The sequence below is a fragment of the Rhinolophus sinicus genome, linkage group LG03 (genome assembly GCF_036562045.2).
Source record: "Rhinolophus sinicus isolate RSC01 linkage group LG03, ASM3656204v1, whole genome shotgun sequence".
Classification (NCBI taxonomy): domain Eukaryota; kingdom Metazoa; phylum Chordata; class Mammalia; order Chiroptera; family Rhinolophidae; genus Rhinolophus; species Rhinolophus sinicus.
The window spans coordinates 11,646,458-11,668,855 of NC_133753.1; the positions used below are offsets into that span (position 1 = coordinate 11,646,458).

Below are 22,398 nucleotides of genomic sequence, written 5' to 3' on the forward strand. Positions count from 1 at the left end.
GAATGAGTCCCATCTCTGAGGTCCTGGGATTTATAACATAAAAATAAAATGTGTGAATATAGTAGCAAAGAGGATAAGGGAGGAAGTGATTGTATATTACTATAAGGAGTTTATAGTACATATGAATTGGTATAATATTATTTTAAGATAGACCGTGATAAGCTAAAGAGCTATATTATAAACCCTGGGACAACCACTAAAAAAATAAGAAGAAAAAGATAATTAACCATTCAATAGTGGAGATGAAATGGAATCATCAATCTAAAGAGCAAAAGAAGAATGAGACAGAAAAAAAAGAACAAAGAACATATCAGTCAATACAAAACAACTAGCAAGATGGTTCCAGTCATATCAATAATTACATTAAATATAAATGGTCTAAACACCCCAACTAAAAGGCAGAGATTTTCAGATTAAACAAAAAAGCAAGACCTAACTTACGCTATCTACAAGAAAACCATTTAGATAATATATAGGTAGACAAAAAGTAAAGTTATACACTATGCAAATAATAATCAAAACAAAGCTAGAGTGGCTGTATTATATCAAAGTAGAATTAAGAACAAGGAATATTATAGGAGATAAAGGGAGATAGTACATAATAGGAGTCAATTCATCAACAAGACATTGTAATCCTAAAAGTGTGTGTACCTAATAATAGAGCTTCAAGCAATATAAACAAAATGTATAGAATAATTTATAATATTAAACGCTTATGTTAGGAAGAAAACTTTCAAATCAATGATCTAAGTTTCCAACTCAAGAAACTAGAAAAAGAAGAACAAATTAAAGCCAAAGCAAGCAGAAGGAAAGAAATAATAAAGATCAGAACAGATATCAGTGAAATAGAAAACAGATCAAAGTAGAGAAAAATCAGTGAAACCAGAAATGGATTCTTTGAAAAGATCAATAAAATTCAAAAACTTTGAATAAGACTGAATAATAGAATAAATGAGAGAAGACACAAATTATCACTACCCAGAAAAGAGGAGATAATTATAGACATTAAAAGACTGTAAGGGAAAATTATGACCAACTTTATGCCAATAAATTTGATCACTTATAGAAAACAGACAAATTCCCTGAAAGGCAAAAACTACCAAAGCTCATTCAAGAAGGAATAGATAACCCAAATATTCCTATATGTATTTTAAAAATTGAATTTGTAGTTAACAGCCTTTCCACAAAGAAACTACAGGTCAGGTTGGCTTCATTGGAGAATTCAGCCAAACATTTAAAGGAGAAATGTTAGCAATAATATAAAAGCTTTCAGAAAATAGCAGGAAAATACTCCATAATTCATTTTATGAGACCAATATCTGTTATGAATACAGATGCAAATACCTCCAACCAAATACCAGTAAACTGAATCCAGCTAGATACAGAATGATCAAGTTAGATTCATTTCAGGAATGCAAGGTTGATTTAACATACAGAAATCAACTAATTTAATACAACATATCAGTACAATAAAGGACAAAAGCCACACGATAATGATAATCTCAGTAGATGCAGGGAAAGCAATTGACAAGAATCCAACACCCTTTCATGGTAAAACACTTAACAAACTAGAAATAGAAGTTAACCTGATGTCACCAATGAAAAACCACATCTAACAACATCTAAGATGGTGAAAGAGTGGATGCTTTCCTCCTAAGATCACTAAGAAGACAAGGGTATCTGCTCTTACTATTTTATTTTTATTTATTAGAGGTTCTGGACGGCACAACTAAACAAGAAAAAGAAGTAAAAGACATCTAGATTAAAAAGAGAGAAGTAAAAGTATCTCTGTTTGTAGATGAGATGATCTTGAAATCCTAAGGAATTCACACACAAAAAAAAAACTATTATAACTAATAAACGATTTCAATAAAATTATAGGATACAAGGTCAATATACAAAAAACACTTTAATTTGTATACACTAGCAGTGAACAATCTGAAAATGGAATAAAAAAAAATTCCACTTATATCAAAAGATTAAAATATATTGGAATCATGAAAAAGAAATACAAATCTATGCCGTAAAAACTACAAATTAGTGTTGAAAGAAATGAAAGAAAACTTAAATAAGTAGAAAGACATGCTATGTTCATGGATCAAAATACTTAATTTGTTAAGATGTCAATACTCCCCAAATTGATCAACAAATTCATCCCAATCCCTATCAAAATCTCAGTTGCCATTTTTGCAGAAATTGACAAGTGGATTCAGAAATTAATATGGAAATGCAAGGGACCAGAAGAGCCAAAACAACCTTAAAAAAGAACCAAGTTGAAGGACTCAGTTCCTGATCTCTCAACTTACTACAAAGCTACAGTAATGAAGACAGTATATACAATTAATATTCCTGAAAAATAAATGGAAGAAATGGAATAAATAAAAAAAATACAATTATACTATCAAAGAGAAATTCTTCAACAAAGTAAAACTATTGAGCATTTACTTTGTGCTAAGGGTTCTATCCACTCATTATCTCTTTTAGTCCATAGGACCATGCTAAGACCATGTTCTCTTGCCACCGCCATTTTACCAGTGAGAAAAGTGAGGTCTAGAGAGGCTGTGACTGCCCAAAGTGTGTGTGTGTGGGGCGGCGGAGGGGGGTGGGGGGAGACTGGGCTTTGAGCCCAGAATGGCAGCCTGACTTCAGTGCATTACTTTATACTACAGATCTGAATTTGTAGATTGAGAATTGTGCTGTGTTCTCAGGAGAACTGACAGAGAATGATAAATGGCAAGATAACTCCCAGTAGATTTTCTAGACTTCAGGGACAAAAAGGATTGCTGTTCGCAGATCATCTGTAGGGAGAAGAATAAGACTGGCTTCCGAGTTCTCCACAGCAGCTTTCAGTGTCAGAAGACTGGAGAAGCATCTGACATGTTCTGAGGGCGAGAAAGTACGAAATCCACGAATGTCACTTTCGGTCAGGTTTGGAGGAATAGAGACAAGAGACAGGCGTTCTCAGACGTACAAGAATTCAGGGCCTACAGCGTCCCTGAGCCTTTTTGTGCAATATTCTACCAAGAATTGATTCAAAATAAAGAATTCAAGAAACAATGAATGCATTTTAATATAGGACTGAGGCAAAACAATTATGGAGTAGGACATAATTGTTGGGAACCTTGGCAATGTTAGAAGAGTAATGTAACAAAAATAGGAGGCTGAGGAGAAGGCAGAAGCAGAAGGTGGTATGAGTATGTTAATTTCTTCATCTTTACCATGGGGTCAGTAGACACTACAGTTGAAATATGTAGGTAAAAGAATGACTTCTCTCTCTCTCTCTCTGTCTCTCTCTCAAGTAATAACTCTGTATGTTGACAGATGATTACTAGACTTGCTGTGGTGATCACTTCATAAGGTGTATAAATGTCAAATCACTATGTTGTACACCTGAAACTTATATTGTATTTCAACTATAATTTAAAAATAAATTAATTGCTCTTCCTGTGAGCTGCCTGAGGTGACCTCTGAAAATGGTTCACTATTCGCTTGACCCAGAGAACCCCACAAAATCATGTAAACCGAGAGGTTCAAATCTTTGTGTTCACTTTAAGAACACTCATGAAACTGCCCAGGCCATCAAGTGTATGCATATCCAGAAAGCCACCATGTATCTAAAGGATGTCACGTTACAGAAGCAATGTGTACCATTCTGTCATTACAATGGTGGAGTTGGGAGGTGTGCCCAGGCCAAACAGTGGGGCTGGACGCAGGGTCAGTGGCCCAAAAAGAGTGCAGAATTTTTGGCTGCACATGCTTAAAAATGCAGAGAGAAATCCTGCACTTAAGGGTTTAGATGTAGATGCCCTGGTCACTGAGCACAGCCAGTGAACGAAGCTCCCAAGATGCAACGTGGAACTTACAGAGCTCACGGGCGGATGAACCCATACATGCGCTCTCCCTGCCACACTGAGCTGACCCCCACTGAAAAGGAGCTGACGGCTCCTAAACCAGAAGAAGAGGTCACACAGCAGAAAAAGATCTCCATGAAGAAAGTGAGGAAACAAAAACTTAATGCCTGGGAGTTAATTCAGCATCAAATAAATGCTAATAAAAGAAAAAGCAGGAAAAAAAAAATAAATCAATTAATAAAAAAAACCAAAACGTATTTTTTCTGAAGTTGAGTGATTACTTTGGTCACACTTTAGTTTCTCGTGTTTAATTAAAATTAAACGTAATGGTTTAAATTAAAACTAGCATCTAGAACACAATCTCAGTTTTTGTAAAATCATTTTTATCTTTCCTCTTGGTACATATGTATATAGAGAGATCTGGATTATTGTTCAATCAGTATTAACCGGTTACTTCTGTGTGGTGGAATTTTGAGATGGTTTTTAATTTTCATTTTGTATTATACTGAATTTTTTGCTTTAAATAATCATGACATTTTTTTAAAAAATGAAAAACTATTTTCAAAAGCAAATGAAGGATAATTTTTAAAAGTTTCAAAGTTGGACCTTCAAGTGGAGACACCATGGAAATAGCTAGATATAGAGTCTGGAATTCAGAGAGGGAAAGTCTGGACTAGAGATTATAAATTTGGGAGTTGGCGGCATATAGAGGAATTTTGAAGCTCAGAGGAATGGATGAGATAGCTCATCTTGAGAGAGACTTACGAGAGAACGGACACGTGCCTAGGACCCGACTCTGTGTCTCCAGCACTTGGAGGATGGGTGGGGGACGAGCCTGTGTTAGAGCCAAAAAAACGACAGTCCCCACAGGTAGGAGGAACTCCCGCCTCTTAGCGCTTGCAGAGCTAAGTCGTGAAGGAGCCAGGCAGTGTTGACAAGGTGCTGGGATGCAGTTTGAATACAAGTGTGCTTTCTACTTTTCTATTTCCCAAAGCTCACAAGTTAGAGAACTAGCAATTGCTTCAACTCCATTTGGAGAGTAATTTCAAGACCTCTAGAATATTTGGGGTTTGGCTTACAGCTGGGTCTTTGAAGAGCTGCAGACTTTTCAGCAAATGTGGACAGTATTTTTTGGCGAGCACTTATATGGTTTTTTCATGGGCCACAGTAGCTTCTAGTTGATAAAGGCTTTATGTGACTTGATGTGAGTTTAAAGCGAGTAGCCTCTGTAATAGTAGACCCATACTTCTACTTCACTGTAACCCACTCAACTTGCAAGCCTTTCTCCCGATTAGTTGGCAGTCTTTCTTGCAGAGCTAAAAATTGAAACCTTTGAAACCTCGTTATCTGTCGACAGGGGGTCGAGTTTGGGAAAGAGGGAGCTTAGGTTGTTTTTCTCAGCTCTCCCCTTGAGAACAGATAGATGACTGCTGCTCAGTCCACTGGCCTCAGTTTTATAGCCTGGAGAGTTTGCCCTCTCTGGTTAGTTTTAGGGCTGGTGCCAATCACGGCACCGAGTTCCCAGCCCTCTTTGGAGCTCCTCCAGCTGAAAGGGCTGAAGCTGCAGTTGGCTAGTCAGTGACCTCAGCCATTGGTGGATGGTGACTATTTTTTTTGCCCGTTGCTGGGACCTGCTTCTGTGTCACTGAGCCTCTCTGTCAACATCCTGGCATTCGGCAGAGCCCCTCCAGCTCTAATGCTTCTCCTGGCACCATGCACACATCAACACCCTTCACTCCTCAGCCCTTGGTGCCAGGAGGGCCGCATGTGCCCCTGGGTTGCTTGGGTCCCCTGGGTTCCCTGTCTATGGAGGCCGTTCCCTCTGCTTTCCTGACCCTGGCCTGTGCACTGATGTTTGCATAAGCAAGTGGATTTTTCAAATTGTGCAGTGCATTTAACAATAGGGTGTAAAGGAAGTTGAGGTTGGATGTGGATCTGATTAGTTTTCCGATTTTCTCCCCTTCTAGGTAATACTTACTAATATTCAAAACAGAAGCCCTAAGCCTGGCCCTGCTCCCCACGATCAAGAACTAGGTTTTTTCCTAGAAACAGGACTTCAGAGAGCCCATGTCCTCTATTTCAAAAATGGGTAAGCCTTCTTCATTTTTTAAATCAAGTTCCTAAAGAAGGAAAATAGAGAGCCTTATAATGCTGTCTTCAGTTTAGTTATTATAATATAAACAGTTTTAAAGATGCACTGTAATTGGAATTTTTTAAAAAGAACTTAGGCTCTTTCGTCTCGTCTCCACCTTGCTTTCTGACTTTCCCATGAGATTTGAAGGTGGGAGAATGGAGTCGGGGGGCTCCTATGTGAGTGAGTCACAAGGATGGGGCACCAAAACGAGTGGGGCGGATGCGATGGGAGCCAAGCTGTAGGCTGCCCCTGCCCTTCCTCCATGGGAATGGTGCTGCACACGCCTCCCCACTATGATGCGGGGGAGAGTTAATGAACTGGAAACCCTGGCACATGGGATCCTCTCCCTTTGAATGGCCGATCAGTTCAGAGAATTGGATGTGCCAAGTCCCATATGGTTTTTATGAAAGTGAGTGTGGATCTAATGCCAGACAAGAGCACTTCCTACTTGAGCTGCCTTTGAAAAGGCTTTAAGAAAGGTTTAAGAGCCTGACCATTGTGTAGCTCTCAAATGCATTTGATGTTTGTTTTGCTCTTATGAGAAATGCGACGATTCTGTTCCAAATCTCTTCAGCTGTCCCTTGTTTTGACCTTGTGCTGCAGGATAGATGTGCATGAAGACCAACAGTAGGTACCCGGTTCTTTGTAGCTCCTCCTAGGCTGTGCATGGGAGGCCCCTCGAGGCCCGTTCCCTTCCTCTCGGAAGACTCAAGCAGTGCTTTGAGCAGCTGAGGGGACGCGAGTCCCAGCCTTCGGATAAATGAACAGTGGAGTTGCTCCCTCTTCATTGTTGAGAGCTTCAAACCTTGGGGTGTAGCTCACAGAACTGGGTTTCCTCCTCCTGGTGGCCCAGAGCCACAGGCGGCCATTTTCCGTTTGTTGGGAGTGAATGCTTATTTCCCAAATCCTATTATACAGAGCAAGGCCTGCTTTGCTCCGAAGGCCACTGGTTCAGAGTGCCATGGCCCACGAAAGGCCACAGTAAACACCCCAAGGTTTGGAATGGCTTGGTGGCTTTGGCACAAAGATGTGCTCCAATTTGATCTCATCTGCCCCCGATGGAGATCGTCTGTGCGGTGGTGCATGTTCCCTCTGCTGAGTTTTGAGTTCTGTTTTCTTTACGGTTCTAAATAAAGGCAGAAGGGAGGGAAGTGGGATATCTTTCTAGTGATCTGTTTCTTCTCCCTTTTCACAATAAATGGTGGTCATCACAGAGGAACCCCCAACCGTTGCTCTCTCTCCCTCTAACTTGTGAGTGTCTGTGGTTGATATGCAAGTCCAAGTACAGGAATGAATGTCCTGGGGGCTCTCGAGGGGAACCACACCAAGACCTGGTATTGAAAAGGCTTTGCGTAAGATTGATCAGGGTGGGCTGCAGAACACATTTTCATCTGAAGCCTAGTCATCGAGGAGGGAGAATCAGGGCTTTTGGGCTCAACCTCCTGTCATGAAACGTAAACTGCCCACTGGAATCTAACTAGAAAATAATGACGAGGAGAGGTTTATTATTTATCACAAGATGATGGATTACACGCTGGGAATTGCTTGCTGGCTCCTTTCTCATTTTTACAAAACAAGTGCAAGGAGATACCCACTGGCGTATCAAAGTTAAGTGATTGCTTAACTTGGAAGCCTTTGCTCCTCTTTTCTTGTCCTCTCGCCCTTCTCTCTGTGCTCTAAAGACCAGTGATGGCATTGGGCCAGCCACTCAAGAGGGTTCTTGCCTGCTGCAGTGTCCTGAAGGCTGGGAGCCTGCAGCAGTAAGGAGAGATTACCTTTGGGTAGGTAAAGGTGAAGGCCACTTTCGAGACCACAAATTATGGAAGAAAGGAGAGGAATCTGTGGGAGGTTTTGGACAAGTCAAGTGCTGTCAGGGTTACTCAGGGCCCAAGAGCCACATCTGGGGGTCATTTGTCAGGGAACAACTACAGCCTGTGTCTCTGTGGAGCAAGTGGGGGCAGGTGGGGGCAGCTGCTTTCTCTCAGCGCCAGTGGCTTTCCATAGTTCCAGCTCCTGCTGTCTTTGCTCCTTTGTTGTCTCACTCCTTTTCTTTGTTTTTCTGCACTTTTAAAAATACGTATTTGGGAAGATAAAATGGACAGGATTTGACTGGTTTTTGGGGATAAGGAAATGTATTATAGAAGGGTTTTGCAATAAGAGATAGAAATTGATAAAGCACATCTTTTTCTTTAGAAATATACTTAAGATATTCAGCTGTGGTGTCATCACTGAGGACTTAGTGAGATATAATAGTTACTTCTATTTGTTTATAATTCTCCATCTTTTCCAAGAGCAAGTGCCAAACTGGCGAACTTGGCTCTCGTTCACAAAGAACATAACTCCAGGACCGTTCCTGGGCCCCTCCGAACGCCTGAAGCCCCAATGATACTTTTATGTTTCCCTTACTTTTCCTTCATGGGCACTGATCCCCATGGCGGCATCTCCTTCACATCCCCTGTTGCCTGTGAGCTTGGCGGAACAAGTAGAATTGATCCTCTTTTCCCCACAGTGACCTGGCTTCCAGGTTTGATCTTCAGTCCTTTTAGCACTGCACCACGCAGGGGGAATGCTGCCACTGTATGGAAGGGCTTGGTTGCACCCCCACACGGTGGCCTTGTCCAGCGCCCAGCCTCTCGGTGACGGAGCACTTGTCCCGGCCTCTCTGTGACGGAGCACTTGACCCCTAGTACAGACGTTGCCAGGGGATGGTTCCCAGGCTCTGCTGGTTGGTGTTTCCTCATCGCACTTGTCTTCATGTCTCATCTATAGCATGTCACGAATCATGTTTCTTCTCTCCTCCCCATTGTCCCCCCTCGCCCCCTCCCACTCCCCCTCTTCCTTCCTCTGTTACCTCTCCTTTTCCTCTCTCTGTTTCCTTCCTCTCACCCTCAGTTCCCTTTCCTTCCCTTTCCTCTCCTTGTTGCCCTCTTTTCCCCCTTCCCCCACGCTCCCTTCCTCCACCCTCTTTCCTCCTTGGAGAGAGAGAGCACTCGGTTGCCGTCCCAGCCCCAAGTGCCCCGGGCACGGTGTGACTTGGAATGCACCCACATCTATTTCACATCTGTGTCTCTTGTCCCTCTGGGTGGCAGCAGCAAACCTGTTAAGGATGAAAAAACTCTTGCTCAGGTACTGCAAGGGTGACATCAGAGAGGTTAGCCTCAGAGAACCAGGACTGCTGCCTCCAAGGTTCTCAAATTGCCTCGCTCACAGCGGGCATTCGTTTGAGGGGTCCTGGGGCCAGAGGACCTGGATTTGGAACCAGCCCTCTGCTTGCTGGGTATCCATTTCTTTATCTGTGAAATAGAGCTCAGACCGCCTACCTCAAGAGCTGTGGTGAGGCACAGATAAGAACATGCGTGTGGGAACACTCATGAAGCTCCAGGCAAACAGCAAGTGGCAAGTTGTAATTTCCCGTGATGGGGATGCCCAGCCGACTCTCCAGCTGCACGTGGGACTGGAGGAAGGTCAGGCTACAGCTGAAGTGGAAGTTCACAGAACAGGCGTCCGTCACGCATTTGATTGCTGAGCCTCGCACCAGCAGAGTTTTCAAGGAAGAGCATCTGTTTCGACTGCTGGTTTAAGCGAACTCTGCCCAAAATGCCTGATGATTAGCTTGGATAACACCTAATAACTGATGGCCATGTCAGTGTTTCAGAGAAGGGAGGTGGCGCTGGCTGGTCTGACACAGTAGCATTGGGTATTCTTTGGGTAGCACAGCTAGTGGCCAGGAAATGGCCTCAGCGAGGGGCTCCCTTCAGCCTTCTAAGGAGAACAGAAATGTCAACCCCCCACTTGAGTTTTTGCAGCTGGAATTGCCAGAGAGGTGTGGGTCTGGGATGCCTGTCATTTCCTGCGCATTTCAGGAACCTTTAACCATCCCTTATAAAACAAAGGGTGGCCAAGGATATTTCAAATAAATTTGCTTCTTGTCAGCCATGTCAAATGTACTGGTTGAGCAAAATGGATTGTAGTGTGTTTTCCCTGGTTCTGAATTGGTTTTAATTCAGGGAGGGTGGGGATATCTGAAGCAAGAAGGCAAGTGACCGTCGGTACCTGGGAGATGTGCCCACCGAGTGGTGCTCTTTCTGAGGGTGCATGGCTAGGGTGCCGCATGGAGTTCTGCCAGGGAGACCCTGACGTGGAGAAAGTAGGAAGTCAGGAAGTACTCGTATGGTCAGACATGGGCTCCCCTGAGGCACTTACAGTCAAGCCAGGGAATAAAGTGGTACGAGGGCTCTTTGGAGTTCTGCAGAGACGGTCAGTCGCCTGCAGAACTGGCTTTAAATAGACCACTATTCATCACTCTGCATTGGCTTTAAAAAGTTTTTAAACTTCCCCACGCATCTTGTTGACCTTTACACCTGTTCAGCCTGCTCAGGGTAGCCTAGAATTAGAAGGCAGAAGAAGGGGCTGTGAGGCCCACAGTGTCCTGTGGGCTCCTGAGTAGGGGCATTTCCTGGGTTTATAGCCTTCCAGGGACTGCAGTTTCAGCAGACAGGCTCCCACACTCCATGGCCAGGCCGAGAGGGCGTCTTTGCTCGGTGCACCCATCTCTCCAGGCACGGGGCAACTTCGCATTGCCTTTGCATTCTAACTGTCTTCTCGCTTGCAGTGATAAGAAGTGTTCACTTTTTTAAACTGCACACTACTTTTCACATTATGCCGTGAACATGAGAGAATTCAGACACGTTTCCAGCAAGCATTTAACATGTACCAACTTTTGGTACGTGACATTCTCCAAGAGATTCAGAGATGGAAAAGAAATGGGTGTGCACGCTGGGACATCGTAGGAGAAAAGCAAAAGCATAAGACAATAACATACGTGACTTTAAAGGTGACAATATGGTTGCATAAAAGAGCAAACAGTGAGAGAACACCTACTCACTTTAACTGAAGTCTCCAGGCCCACTTATTTATTAATCCTGGAAGGTCAGTTCTTCATTCATTTAATGAGGATGAATTGCACGCCTGTTAGGAACCAGGCCCTGTCTCAGGTACTGGGGATATAATGGTGAGAAAGAGCGACCAAATCTCTGCCCTCCTAGAACTTAGTCTCAGAGAACTAAGAATTAAAACAAGCAGTTTAGGGTAGTTTCTACATGCTGTGGCAGGGGAAGTTCAGGTTGCCACAAAAGCAAATAAGAAAGCTGTGTGTTGAGACCGCTGCCTGATTTGGAAAGGGGAGTAAAGCTTGAAATGATGCACGTGCAGATTGTGGAGAGCCGGGCCCGGGGAGGGGGGTGAGAGAGGTGGGGGACATGCCAAGTAGTTGGTAGAAACAGGGAGTTAGCACTGCACTCAGTTTTGTATGTATTCTGCACGGCTGTGAGGACACCATTCTGCTTGGAGTGAAGGTTTATTTAGAAATCTGTGAATTTTTATATAAGCTCTCAGCACAGGACCTGGCATGCAGTAGGTTTGGTCAGTCATCCAACAAGTATTTATCGAGTTCTGCTATGTGCCAAGAACTGTGCTTGGTACTACATTGGTGAATTTAAGAGACATAATCCAGGCACTCGGGGAGGATACAGTCTAGTGAGGGAGACAAGTAATAAACAAGTAATCCAATGTATATGAGCACGGATTGTAAGAAGTACTAGGAAATGAATGGGTACAGTGAGAGCAAATAACAGAGGGCACCTGCTTTGAGAGGGCACTCAGGCTGGGCCTCCTGAGGAAGTGACATTGAGACCAAGACTTGAAGGACGAGAAGGAAGTCACCAGGCCAAGGACAGGAGAAAAAGTTGTAAGCAGAGGGCCCATATGTGCAAAGGTCTCGAACCAGGAAAGAACTCTGTGTGTTTAAGAACCTGAGGTATAATCGGAAGGGGGAGAATCACAGATGCTCTCAGTCTGGCTTATCCTGAAGAAGGCAGGTCTACTGAATCATACAGTGGGAGTAGTGATTGTCCAGTGAAAAATCCCCAAGTCGCCAGGGCAAAGGCAAGGTCATGATAGCTGGGCAAAGCATTAACTGCTCACCGGAAAGATGACAGTGGTAGGGGAGACCAAGAGAAGTGGATGGATTTGGGAAGTGGGGAGAAGGGAGGGGAATAGAAGAACCAGAGATGACTCCCCAGTTCAGTCTTGAGAATTGGTTAGATGGAGTGGGGACAAGGAGAGGATCAGATTTGGAAAAGGGGAAATCAAGGATTTGCCTTTGGATATGTTAGGTTTGAGATGCCTGTGAGATGTCTAAGTGGAATTGTCAAAGAGGAAGACACAGGAGCACCGAGGGGAGGTCGGAGCTTGAGTTGTAAAATGGGAGTTTCAGCAGATTGATTGTATTTGAAGCTGTGGACTGGATGACATTAGTGAGGGACAGGGTATAGAGAGAGCAGTGAAGAAAGCCAGGGACTCAGCTTGGAAACCTGCAAGAGTTAGAAGTAAAAGATGGGGAAGAGCCTGTGGAGGAGCTGCCTGAGGTAGGAGGGACATCAGGAGGGTGTGTGCCTGTGAAAGCCTAAAGAGGAAGGTGTGCTGGGAAGGAGGAAGTGATCACCTGCGTTGGATGGTGCTGTGATGTTAATAAGGATAGAGACCAAAACTTGCTTTAGGTAACATGGAAGACATTTGTGACCTTGAATAGACTTCTGGTGGGATGGTCTAAGAGCAGAAGCTAGATAGGGGAAAGGGAAGAACAAAAGATACAGGAGGAAGTGTGGCATTGTATGTAGGCGACTTTCAATCATTGTTATTTCCTTTTCCATTTTCTTTTCTAAGATAGTGTTCTTTCTGGAAGGAAGGATGATAGAAAGATGGCGGAAGACTAAAAACCAGGCTAAAGAATAGAGTTCTTTCTCCAGGTATGGAGAAGCCATTGAATCCCCAGGTGGGGTGTCAGAAAGGGCCACAGATAGGTAGCCCTTTGCAGGAGTCTAGTGCCAGCCGAGTCATGTCCCCCATTTCAGTTGGACTTGGCTCATTTTGCTTGGTTTTTGGCCAGAGATTACATTCTGACCTCAGCAGGAACCATAGTAAGTTATGCAGTTGACTGAGAGAAAGATAGGGGTGATGGAGGCAGCGATGGAGACGGGAGGGAGTCTATGTAAGGGGGCTATTTCCTTTGCTGCAACAGCTTCCAAAGGGAAGTTTCTGGAGCAGTGTGAGTCCTGCAGCCTGACCAGCCAGGCCCACCTTGGTGTTGCCACATGTCATTACATGACTGGAAGACTTTTTATCCACTTAACTTACTGTGCTAAGCACTTCACATGAGTCATTTCACTACTGAGGAAAATTTTCCTAATAGTTGAACTGATGGTGGGGTGTAGAATCTGAAAATCTTGGAGCTCAAATGTTGAGAACACATTGGTTTTATTCACTGTCCTTTATAGATGAGGAATCAGATCCAGAGAAATCGCGTTCAGCAATCATTCAATAAATACTTACCAAGAACCTTACTGGGTCCTTAGGGGCCAAACACTGCCCTGAGTGAACGAGTCAGATCCAGTCACTGCCTTCATGGGTTTACATTTTGGTGGGGAAAACAGTCAATAAGAAAGACAATATGATTTATTCAGTGTCACACAAGTAGTTGGTGGCAGAGCTGGGACCTGCTTATCCTTCTCTGACACCCAGTCCCGTTTTCTGAGCACTCGGACCATACTAACCATGCCCAGTTAGTTCTCTCTTCTTGAACATGGAGCACTGAGCAGCGTAGCTCGAAGGAATACATTGCACTTAGAAAATAAGGGCTTTTAAAAGCCAGTCTAGATGTCATTATTTATGTAATAAAAAGTATCAGCCGAATTTTCTCTGTTTAGTTTAAATGTAGACGAGGCTCATCCCTTAATGCCATCCAAACTTTAGTGTGGAAACAAAGGAATATCTGTCGGTTTAATTACAAAACCCCAAGACCACTTTCGGAATGAATAAGGAGGGACAGGTCATTGCTTCCAGTGTGCTTCCTAAGTGCTAGCCTTAATGAGTGTTAGAGTCCTGTGCCGTCTAAAAGCTTTATCAGTGTTCAACAAGGCGGTGCATCCTGTTTGGATGTCCTTGGCTTCAGCTGACGAACCTGGGATGTCATCCTAGGTTTCCAGAGTGCAGGGGCGGGGTGGGGGGGGGATTGGACGTTCCTTGCTGCTCACAGAGGCCCCTTCCCACAAGGTTTTGCCATCGAACAGTTATGTGCTAGGAGCTATGGTGACACAGCAAATGATCCCTGTGGATTCTAGTCCAGCAGGCAAATAATTACAAGAGGGCTAAGCCTGAGGAAAGGGTAGAAGAAAAAGCTTTTTTATTTTTTTTTATTTAGCTTTTCACTTTGCAAGTTTTCTTAAAAAGAGATGGTTATACAATAAGGTGTCTAAAAATCAAAGTCAACTTAATATTTTGATATTTCTCAATCACTCTTGATATGACTGGAGATTGGTCCCCTGGGATTTATTGACCTAGATGGCACTGTTTGCAGGCCTGCTCTGGGGCCATGCTCTGGGTGGGAGTGGCACGAATAAACACACACAGCAGGAACACGCAGTGTGGTATGAGGCCTACGAGCCACCTCTGTTTGGTTTTAGATGACATGTGACATTGTTCAGGTGTTGGGGATAAAATGGTGGGCAGCCAGACATGTTCCCTGTTCCCAGACATCATTATATTCTTGGATGTCTCGCTACACCCTGAGATAGTACTCAGGCGGAAAGGTACCCACTTGTCTGAGAGTCCATTTTAAAAAGAAGTTGACCTAGATTTGGTGGTTAGGGGAGATTTTCCTTGGGACATGACTGAGCAGAAACCAGAAGATGAATCAGGGACGAGGGGCTAACTACTAGCAAAGGCAGAATAGGGTGGGAAGTTTGCTCGTTACTGTTTAGACCTAAAAGTATTCTCAGAGGCATCTTGTCCAACCAACCCATCCTTTTTCTTTGCTTTATTTTTTTCCTTGGCATTTAACTGGCATCAAATATACCATAAACAGTACTTACCAGGATCTTCTTAGGTTCCCTTAAACATTTTGACCCGTAAGACTTTCATTGGCCACAGCTGGCACCCATCTATTTAGAAAGTTCTAGAACAGAACCATAAATTGTCAGGGATTACTCTTCTGTATAAACTGTGCTCTCGGCAATCCATAGGGCCACCCAGGAGCTGTTCTCTTTGACCCTCCCCCCTCAGGTGCCAGCTCGGGTGCTAGAGAATGAGCTTCACCTTGAGGAGGTGTTCAGGGTCCCCCAAGGGATTTGCTCACATTCAAGGAAGCCCAAAGCTATCTTGTCCCCATCAGATATTTATAGATCCTTCCAGTCCAGATGCAAGTTATCAATGAAGGGTCATTAAAAAAAAAAAAAAAACACATTTGATTTTTCTTATTTTTATAATTTATTTTTTATTAAATTTATTTGCATAACACTGGTTAATATTAATAACATTATATAATTTCCAGGTATAGATGATTATAATTTGACATCTGTGTGCTCTATTGTGTGCTCCCCACCCAAAGTCTTGTTTCCTTTCATTACCATATATTTGACCCCCTTTACCCACTTTGCCCTCCCTGCAGGCGTCATTTTTAGCATAAGCACTGTTGCCTAGTAACATAATTGACATTTTATCTTTATTAGGTTTCCAGGGAAACAGAACTGGAAAGTTAACCTAAGGTCAAATTCTCAAGCAGAAGAGGAAGGGAACTTGTTAACCCCTTGCCCACTTGTATTTTTTTTTTTTTTCTTATCTAAATTGTTTATTGTCTGTCTTCCATCACTGGACTATAAATTCCTCCTGGGCAGGGATTTTTGTCTGTTTTGTTTGGGAAGGGATCTGTATCTAGAGCAGAGTTGGGTATACAGTTGTATGTGAGGGAAAGAAGGAAGGAAGGAAGGAAGGAAGGAAGGAAGGAAGGAAGGAAGGAAGGAAGGAAGGAAGGAAGGGGAGAACTTTTTATTTTCAGCTAAGGTAGCTGTGGCTCACAGATGCCTAACAATTGTGTGTTTTCTTTCAAATTAGTTAATGCAACATCCATTTATTGAGAGCTAAGTGATATATTTGGTGGGCACTGTGCTAGGTGCCAGGGATGTAAGGTTGAACACGACCCCCTGGACCGGCTTCGTGGAACCCACTGCTGCAGTTACTGCTTCTGGGTGATAAAGAACGAGATGTCCACTGACCACCTAGGTCTTCCTGCATATGCTATCCTTCTGTTAATAGAGGGTGGAGGGAGCCAGGACGAAATAATACATTTTCTGGGAAGATCCTAGGAACCTCTGCTTTCTGCTCGGTCTCTGCGATTGGGGGGTATTTACAGTAATGGTGGGTTTTTATAAGAAATGCCTTCAACAGGCCCTGGCAGACTCTCATTTCTGAGAAGCTCTTTCCGTGGTGGCATTTTTGGGACCTGAAAGCCTCCTCACGTAAGCCTACCATGTAATGCATCCGGATGGGATTCCAGAGTTCCCCAGCAGGAAAGAGAAGGAACGTCTCCCGTGGCTTAGTGGCTTGAGAACGTTTGCTCCCAGAGCCTCCCAGACCGGCACTGTCAAGAATATGTAGCTCTTCAAGCTGCAACCTCGCGGGGTGCAGTTGGACACCGAAGCATGTGAGAGTGTTTCAGTGTGGCCCTTGGAGGCAGCCCTTCAAGGGCAGATCAGTGAAATGATGTATGTGTGTCGGGAAAGAGGAATTCACATCCTGTCTGGTCAAGATGGAAGCCAGATTTTACCCTTTCTGAGCCTGTCCGACTGTGGGGAGTTTTCTTGGTTATTTAATGTCATCTGCACCCCAGAGCAGGTCCTGATGTATCTGCCCGGGAAGGAGGGTGGATGGGAGGGAGGGTGTGGGAAAAGATCCCTGTTCCAGCTCTTGGTTAACCTGCTTCTTCCCTTCCCTGGTTTGGGTGTCAAATGCATTAATATTTTACATGAGGGCTGGGTGGGGGTGGAGGCCCTACTCTTTTCCAGGGGTACTTCCTACCTATTTCTTTTTTAAATGATTTTTCTCTCCATTCTTTTTTTTGCAGAGGTATTTTTAGTCAACTCTTTGAGAGAGAGTTGCAGAAAGAGACTGAGCAAAAGCCCAGAAAATGACTAAGACATCTTTGGAGAATTTCTGACTTTTCTTAGGCTAGGAAACACTAGAACCTTCTATTGAAAATGAGAGGGGCCATACATATTCTTACAACTACCCGCCTTGATATTTGTTTGACAATATCTGCCATAGATCTGTATACCCATAAAGAAATCTACAATATAATTGTATGTCCTCATAGCAAAATCCTGCATTAAATTACAAGATTTAAAAAAAATAATGGATTATTTTTTTCAATTGATGTTTGGTTTTTCCACCTTCCTCTTTATTTTAAGTTTGAATTTTTACTTTTTATTTATAAGTGACTTTGGTTCTTTAGGCTTGGCACAGACATACTGTATCTTTCTTCTGCCAGCTCTTCCTTCTGTATCCTCTCTCTGCTGGCAGGTGTGTGGTTGGTGGGTATGGTAACTGCTTCTCCTTTGAATCTCCCTGACAAATTAGTGTAGACTCAGTGGTGTCTGCATGTTGGAAACAAGCCACTAAAATATCAGGAAAAGTCTAGTGCTGTGTTTCTTCTGAAGAATACCCAGAAAAACTCATTAGCCAGACTTGGTAAAATCTCCGAATTACAGATTTTTTAAAAAAAGCAATTTTATTTCTTTCAAGTACAATGTGAGCTAGTTAAGCAAACAAACAAACAAACAAGCAAACCAACTATTGCCTACTCCATTCTATGATGTTTATTGAGATCCCACTAGGCATCAGTCACTAACGTGAGCTCTGGAGATAAGAGATGAACAAATACATGTTCTTTGACCTCCTGGGATGGCAAGGATGTCAGCAGATAATTATAACACCTGGTGAAAAGCAGTGTCATGAAGGGTGGGCTGGGGGAGAAGGAGAAGGGAGGAGAGGAAGGAAGAAGACGCCACCTGCCTTGGGTGAGTTCATCAAGTTTCTTAGAATTGACCTTTGAACCTGGTCTTCGAGGGAGGGGTAGGATTTACCGTCTGATGGGTAAGATTTCCCTGTTTTAGGGAGGATTGTGGTACAGGGATGGCAGTCATGGTTGAATGATAGCTCTACAGAGCAGATACACTTTATACGCTCTTGAGAGTCAGCATTGTGTGGTGGTTTAAGAGCGTTGACGCTGGCTCCAGCTGCCTCTGTCTGAATCCTCCCTGTTACATCTCCTATTTACTAGCACTGGAACCTTGGCAAGTTACTTCCCCTCTCTGGGTTTCAGTTTTCTCACTTGTAAACCGGGAATAATAATAGAACCGACTTCATAGTGTTTGTTGTTAGGTGGCTTAAGTGAGTTAGTCATAATCATATGCTGGGACAGTGTCGGCACGCAGCAAGCACTCCACACGGGCTAAACAAATCAATAAATAAAACCCTACGGGGTGAAGGGTTTGTCACCTCCCTACAGGGAAAGGTAAGACTTGGCAGCTGAGAAATCAGGGAAGATGATAACAACAGAGGCAGCATAGTTTTTGGATCTTTTCTTATATCCATATAAAAAGGCAACAGTAACCAGATAGGAAAATCAAAAACCCACGGACAACACTTACAACAAAACTAGATGACAGGGTATACTCATGAATCCCAAAGTACAGGCTGATGAGGACAGACTGCCAACAGTTCAGACTAGCTTGTTATTTGCACTTGCATGGGTGAGAGCAGAAGGAAGCAATGGGGCATCTGATAGACCTGTGAACAGAAGACCCTAAAATAGCCAACAAGTATTTATTGGAAAGCTTGTCCAGCCAATTTGAGATTTAGTGGCTGAAAAGGAGAGGGTTTTGCCAAGTAAGGCCAAAGGAAGGGACTAGAGAGTCTGGCCTTCTGAGGACTTGGAACTGACCCACTAGAGCTCCGTGCTTTGACTGAGCCCCACATTGAGGAGAAACTGCTGGGAGTGGAATGAAAATTGACCAGAAAGGGACACAAGAGACAAAAGAATAAAAGGTAGAGATGAAAGTGGGGGAGAGGGAGATGGCCAGAAAGCAAGCTGCTATATGTTTTAGCAGCTTTATTCAGATGTAATTTATATATCAAAAATTCACCTGTTGTAAATATACAGGTTAATTATTTTTAATAAATTTATACAGCTCTGCAACCATCGACACAATTCAGTTTTAGAACATTTCCATCTCCCTAAAGAGCTCTTCATGTCCATTTACAATCAGTCCTCACTCCCACTGCCAACCCCAGACAACCACTTGTCTGTTGTTTGTCTCTATAGATTTTCCTTTTCTAGAAATTTTATGTAAGTGGAATCCTAGAATATGTAGTCTTTTGTGTCTTGCTTCTTTCACATAATGTTTTTGAGGTTCACCCACACGGTAGCATGTATCAGGAGGTCATTCCTTTTTATTTCTGAATAGTTATTCCATTGTGTAGATACGCTACATGTTGTGTATTCACTCACCAATTGATGAACATTTGGATTATTTCCACTCAGGCTATTGTGAATAATACTGCTATGAGCATTTGGCTACAAATCGTTCTGTAGACGTATGTTTTCATTTCCCTTGGATAGATTCATAGAGTGGAATTGATGGGTCATATGATAAGTTTATGTTTAACTTTTTAAGAAACTGCCAAGCCGTTTGCCAAAGTGGCTGTACCATTTTACATTTCTACCAGCCGTGTATGAGAGTTCCAGTTTCTTTCCATTCTCTTCAACACTTGGTATTGTCAGTTTTTAAATTAGAGCCAATCTAGTGGGTGTGAGGTGGTATCTCATTGTAATTTTCATTTGCATTTCCCTAATGATTAGTCATGTTAAGCAGCTATGCATATGCCTGTTAGCTGCTCTTATCACTTCTTGGTGAAATACCTATTCAAATATTTCGCCCTATTGTCAATTGGGTTGTCTTCTTATTATCGAGTTATGAGAGTTCTTTATATATTCTGGATACAGTCCTTTATCAGATATATAATTTGCAAATATTTTCTGCCACTCTGTGGCTTGCATTCATTTTTTAGTGATGTTGTTTAAAGAGGAAAAGTTAATTTTAATGAAGTCCAGTTTATCAATTTATTTTTTAGGTATCATCCTTTCGGTGTCATATCTAAGACATTTTTGGCTAATCTAAGACCACAAAGATTTTCTCATGTTTTATTTCAGAAGTTTTATAGTTTTAGCTTTTACATAAAGGTCTCTAATCTATTTTGAGTTAATATTTGTGTATGGTGTGAGGTAAAGGTCCGAGTTAAATTTTTTTTGCACCTAGATATCCAGATGTCTAAGCACCATTTGTTGAAAAGTCTATTCTTTTCCTATTAAATTGCCTTGATAGTTTAGTAAAAAATTAATTAATTGAGCATAAATGGAAAGATTTGTTTCTGGAGTCTCTGTTTTGTTTCATTGATTTATATGTCTATCCTTAAGCCAATACCGCACTGTCTTGAATATATAGCTTTATAGCAGGTTTTCAAATTAGATAGTATAAGTCCTCTAACTTTGTTTATTTTCAAAATTATTTTTTCTGTTTTCAGTCCCTGGCATTTCCATGTAAATTTTAGAATCAGCTTGTCAATTTCTACCAAAAAAGCCTGGCAGGATTTTGATAAGGATTACAGTGACTCTCTAGATCAATTTAGGGAGAATTGTCATATTAATAGTAGTAACTCTTCCAATCCAATGTCTCTTCATTTATTTAGATCTTTAATTTCTCTCAAAAATGTTTTGTAGTTTTTATTGTACAAAAAAGTTTTGAATTTTTTTGTTACATTTGTTCCTAAGTATTTTATTTTTTGTTATTGTGAATGAAATTGTTTTCTAATTTTATTTTCAGATTATTCTTTGCTATCATATAGAAATACTGTTAATAGTGTTGATTTTTTTAATCTCTATATTGTATCCTGCAACCTTGCTAAACATTAATTAGTTCTTGTAATTTTTTAATAGATTACTTAGGATTTTTATATATGGGATTATGTCCTCTGTGAATAAAAACAGTTATACATTCTCCTTTTCAAACTGTATGTCTTTTATTTCTATTTATTACGTGATTGCACTTGCAAGAACCTCCTGTTGAATAGAAGTGGTGAGAGCACACATCTTTCTCTTACTCCTGTCTAATCTGTGTCTTCAGTCTTCTAACCATCAATAAGATGTTAGCTGTAGGTTTTTCATAGATGCCTCTTTGTCTCTAGTAATACTTCTTCACTTAAAATCGGTCTTATCTGATATTAATATAGTCACTCGAGCTATCTTATGGTTACTGTTTACATAGTGTATCTTTTTTATCCTTTTACTTTCAGCCTGTTTGTGCCTTTGAATTAAAGCACCTCTCTTGTATATCTCTTATAGATTGCTTTTTTATCCAGTATAAAAATTTTTGCCTTGTTGTTGGAGTGTTATTCCTATTTAATGTAACTATTGATATGATTGGATTAATGTCTGCCATTTTGCTCTTTGTTTTCTATGTGTCTCAGGTCTTTTGAATTCTTTGTTCCTCCCTATTGCCCTCTTTTGTGTTAAAAAATACTTTTTAGTATTACATTTTAATACCTCTGATTTTTTTTTAACTTGTACTTAAAAAAAATTTTTATGATGATTTCTCTATGAATTACAATCTACATCTTAAATATCACTATCTACTTCAGGTGGATACTGACTTAATTTCAGTAAAATATACAACTTGGCTCTAATATAGTTTCATTTCCTCCCTTTTTTGTGCTATGCACGTCTCTATGTGTTATAAATACCACAAAGCAGTACACTAATTATTTCCTTAAACAATCTTATTTTTTATAGAAATTAAAAGAAGAAAAGATTTTAAAATACATTTATACAATATTTTATATTAACCCACATATTTACATTTCTTGTACTCTTCCTAATTTATTACTGTGAATTCAGGTTACCCTCTGTTGTCATTTCTTTGTAGTCTGAATGACTTTCTTAAAAACTTTGTATTGGGTATGTCTGCTATCTACGAATTCTCTCACTTTTTATCTGGGAATATCTTTATTTTGCCTTCATTTTTGCATGACAGTTTTACTGTATATAGAATTCTTGGTGATAGTTTTATTTCTTTCAGCACTTTGAGTATATCTTCCATTATGTCTGAGAAGTCACTGTTAATCTTTCATTGTTCCCTTATATGTGATTGTTTTTCAATTGTTACCTTCAAGATTATTTTTCTTTATCTTTCAGCAGTTTTATAATTTTGTCCCTCTGTTTTTCTTTAGTCTTTTTTTCTCTCTGTTCTTTGGATTGGATAATTTTTATTAGTTTACCTTTACGTTCAATGATTTTTCTGCCATCTCAGAGGCTGCTTTTGAGCCCATTAAGGGAATTTTTAATTTTAGTTACACTTTTAACTCTAAAATCTCCATTTGGTTAATTTTTATAGTTTCTATTGCTCTGTTGAGATTCCCTAGTTGTTGAGTCATTGTCATCTTATTTTCTTCTAATCTTAAACACGGTTT

General features: G+C 41.5%; 1 protein-coding gene across 11 annotated transcripts in view; it reads left to right on the plus strand.

Annotated features, from left to right (window-relative positions):
• Positions 1-22,398, plus strand: part of TTC7B (tetratricopeptide repeat domain 7B) — a 238,820-nt gene that overhangs the window by 57,335 nt on the left and 159,087 nt on the right. For 7 of the 11 annotated variants that reach the window (XM_074327043.1, XM_074327041.1, XM_074327049.1 and 4 more), the window contains 2 exons: positions 5,819-5,940; positions 6,589-6,612. In XM_074327043.1, the coding sequence (XP_074183144.1) occupies positions 5,819-5,940; positions 6,589-6,612 (146 nt within the window). The remainder of the gene's footprint in view (positions 1-5,818; positions 5,941-6,588; positions 6,613-22,398) is intronic. The other 4 variants (XM_074327048.1, XM_074327042.1, XM_074327045.1 and 1 more) reach the window with 1 other exon arrangement.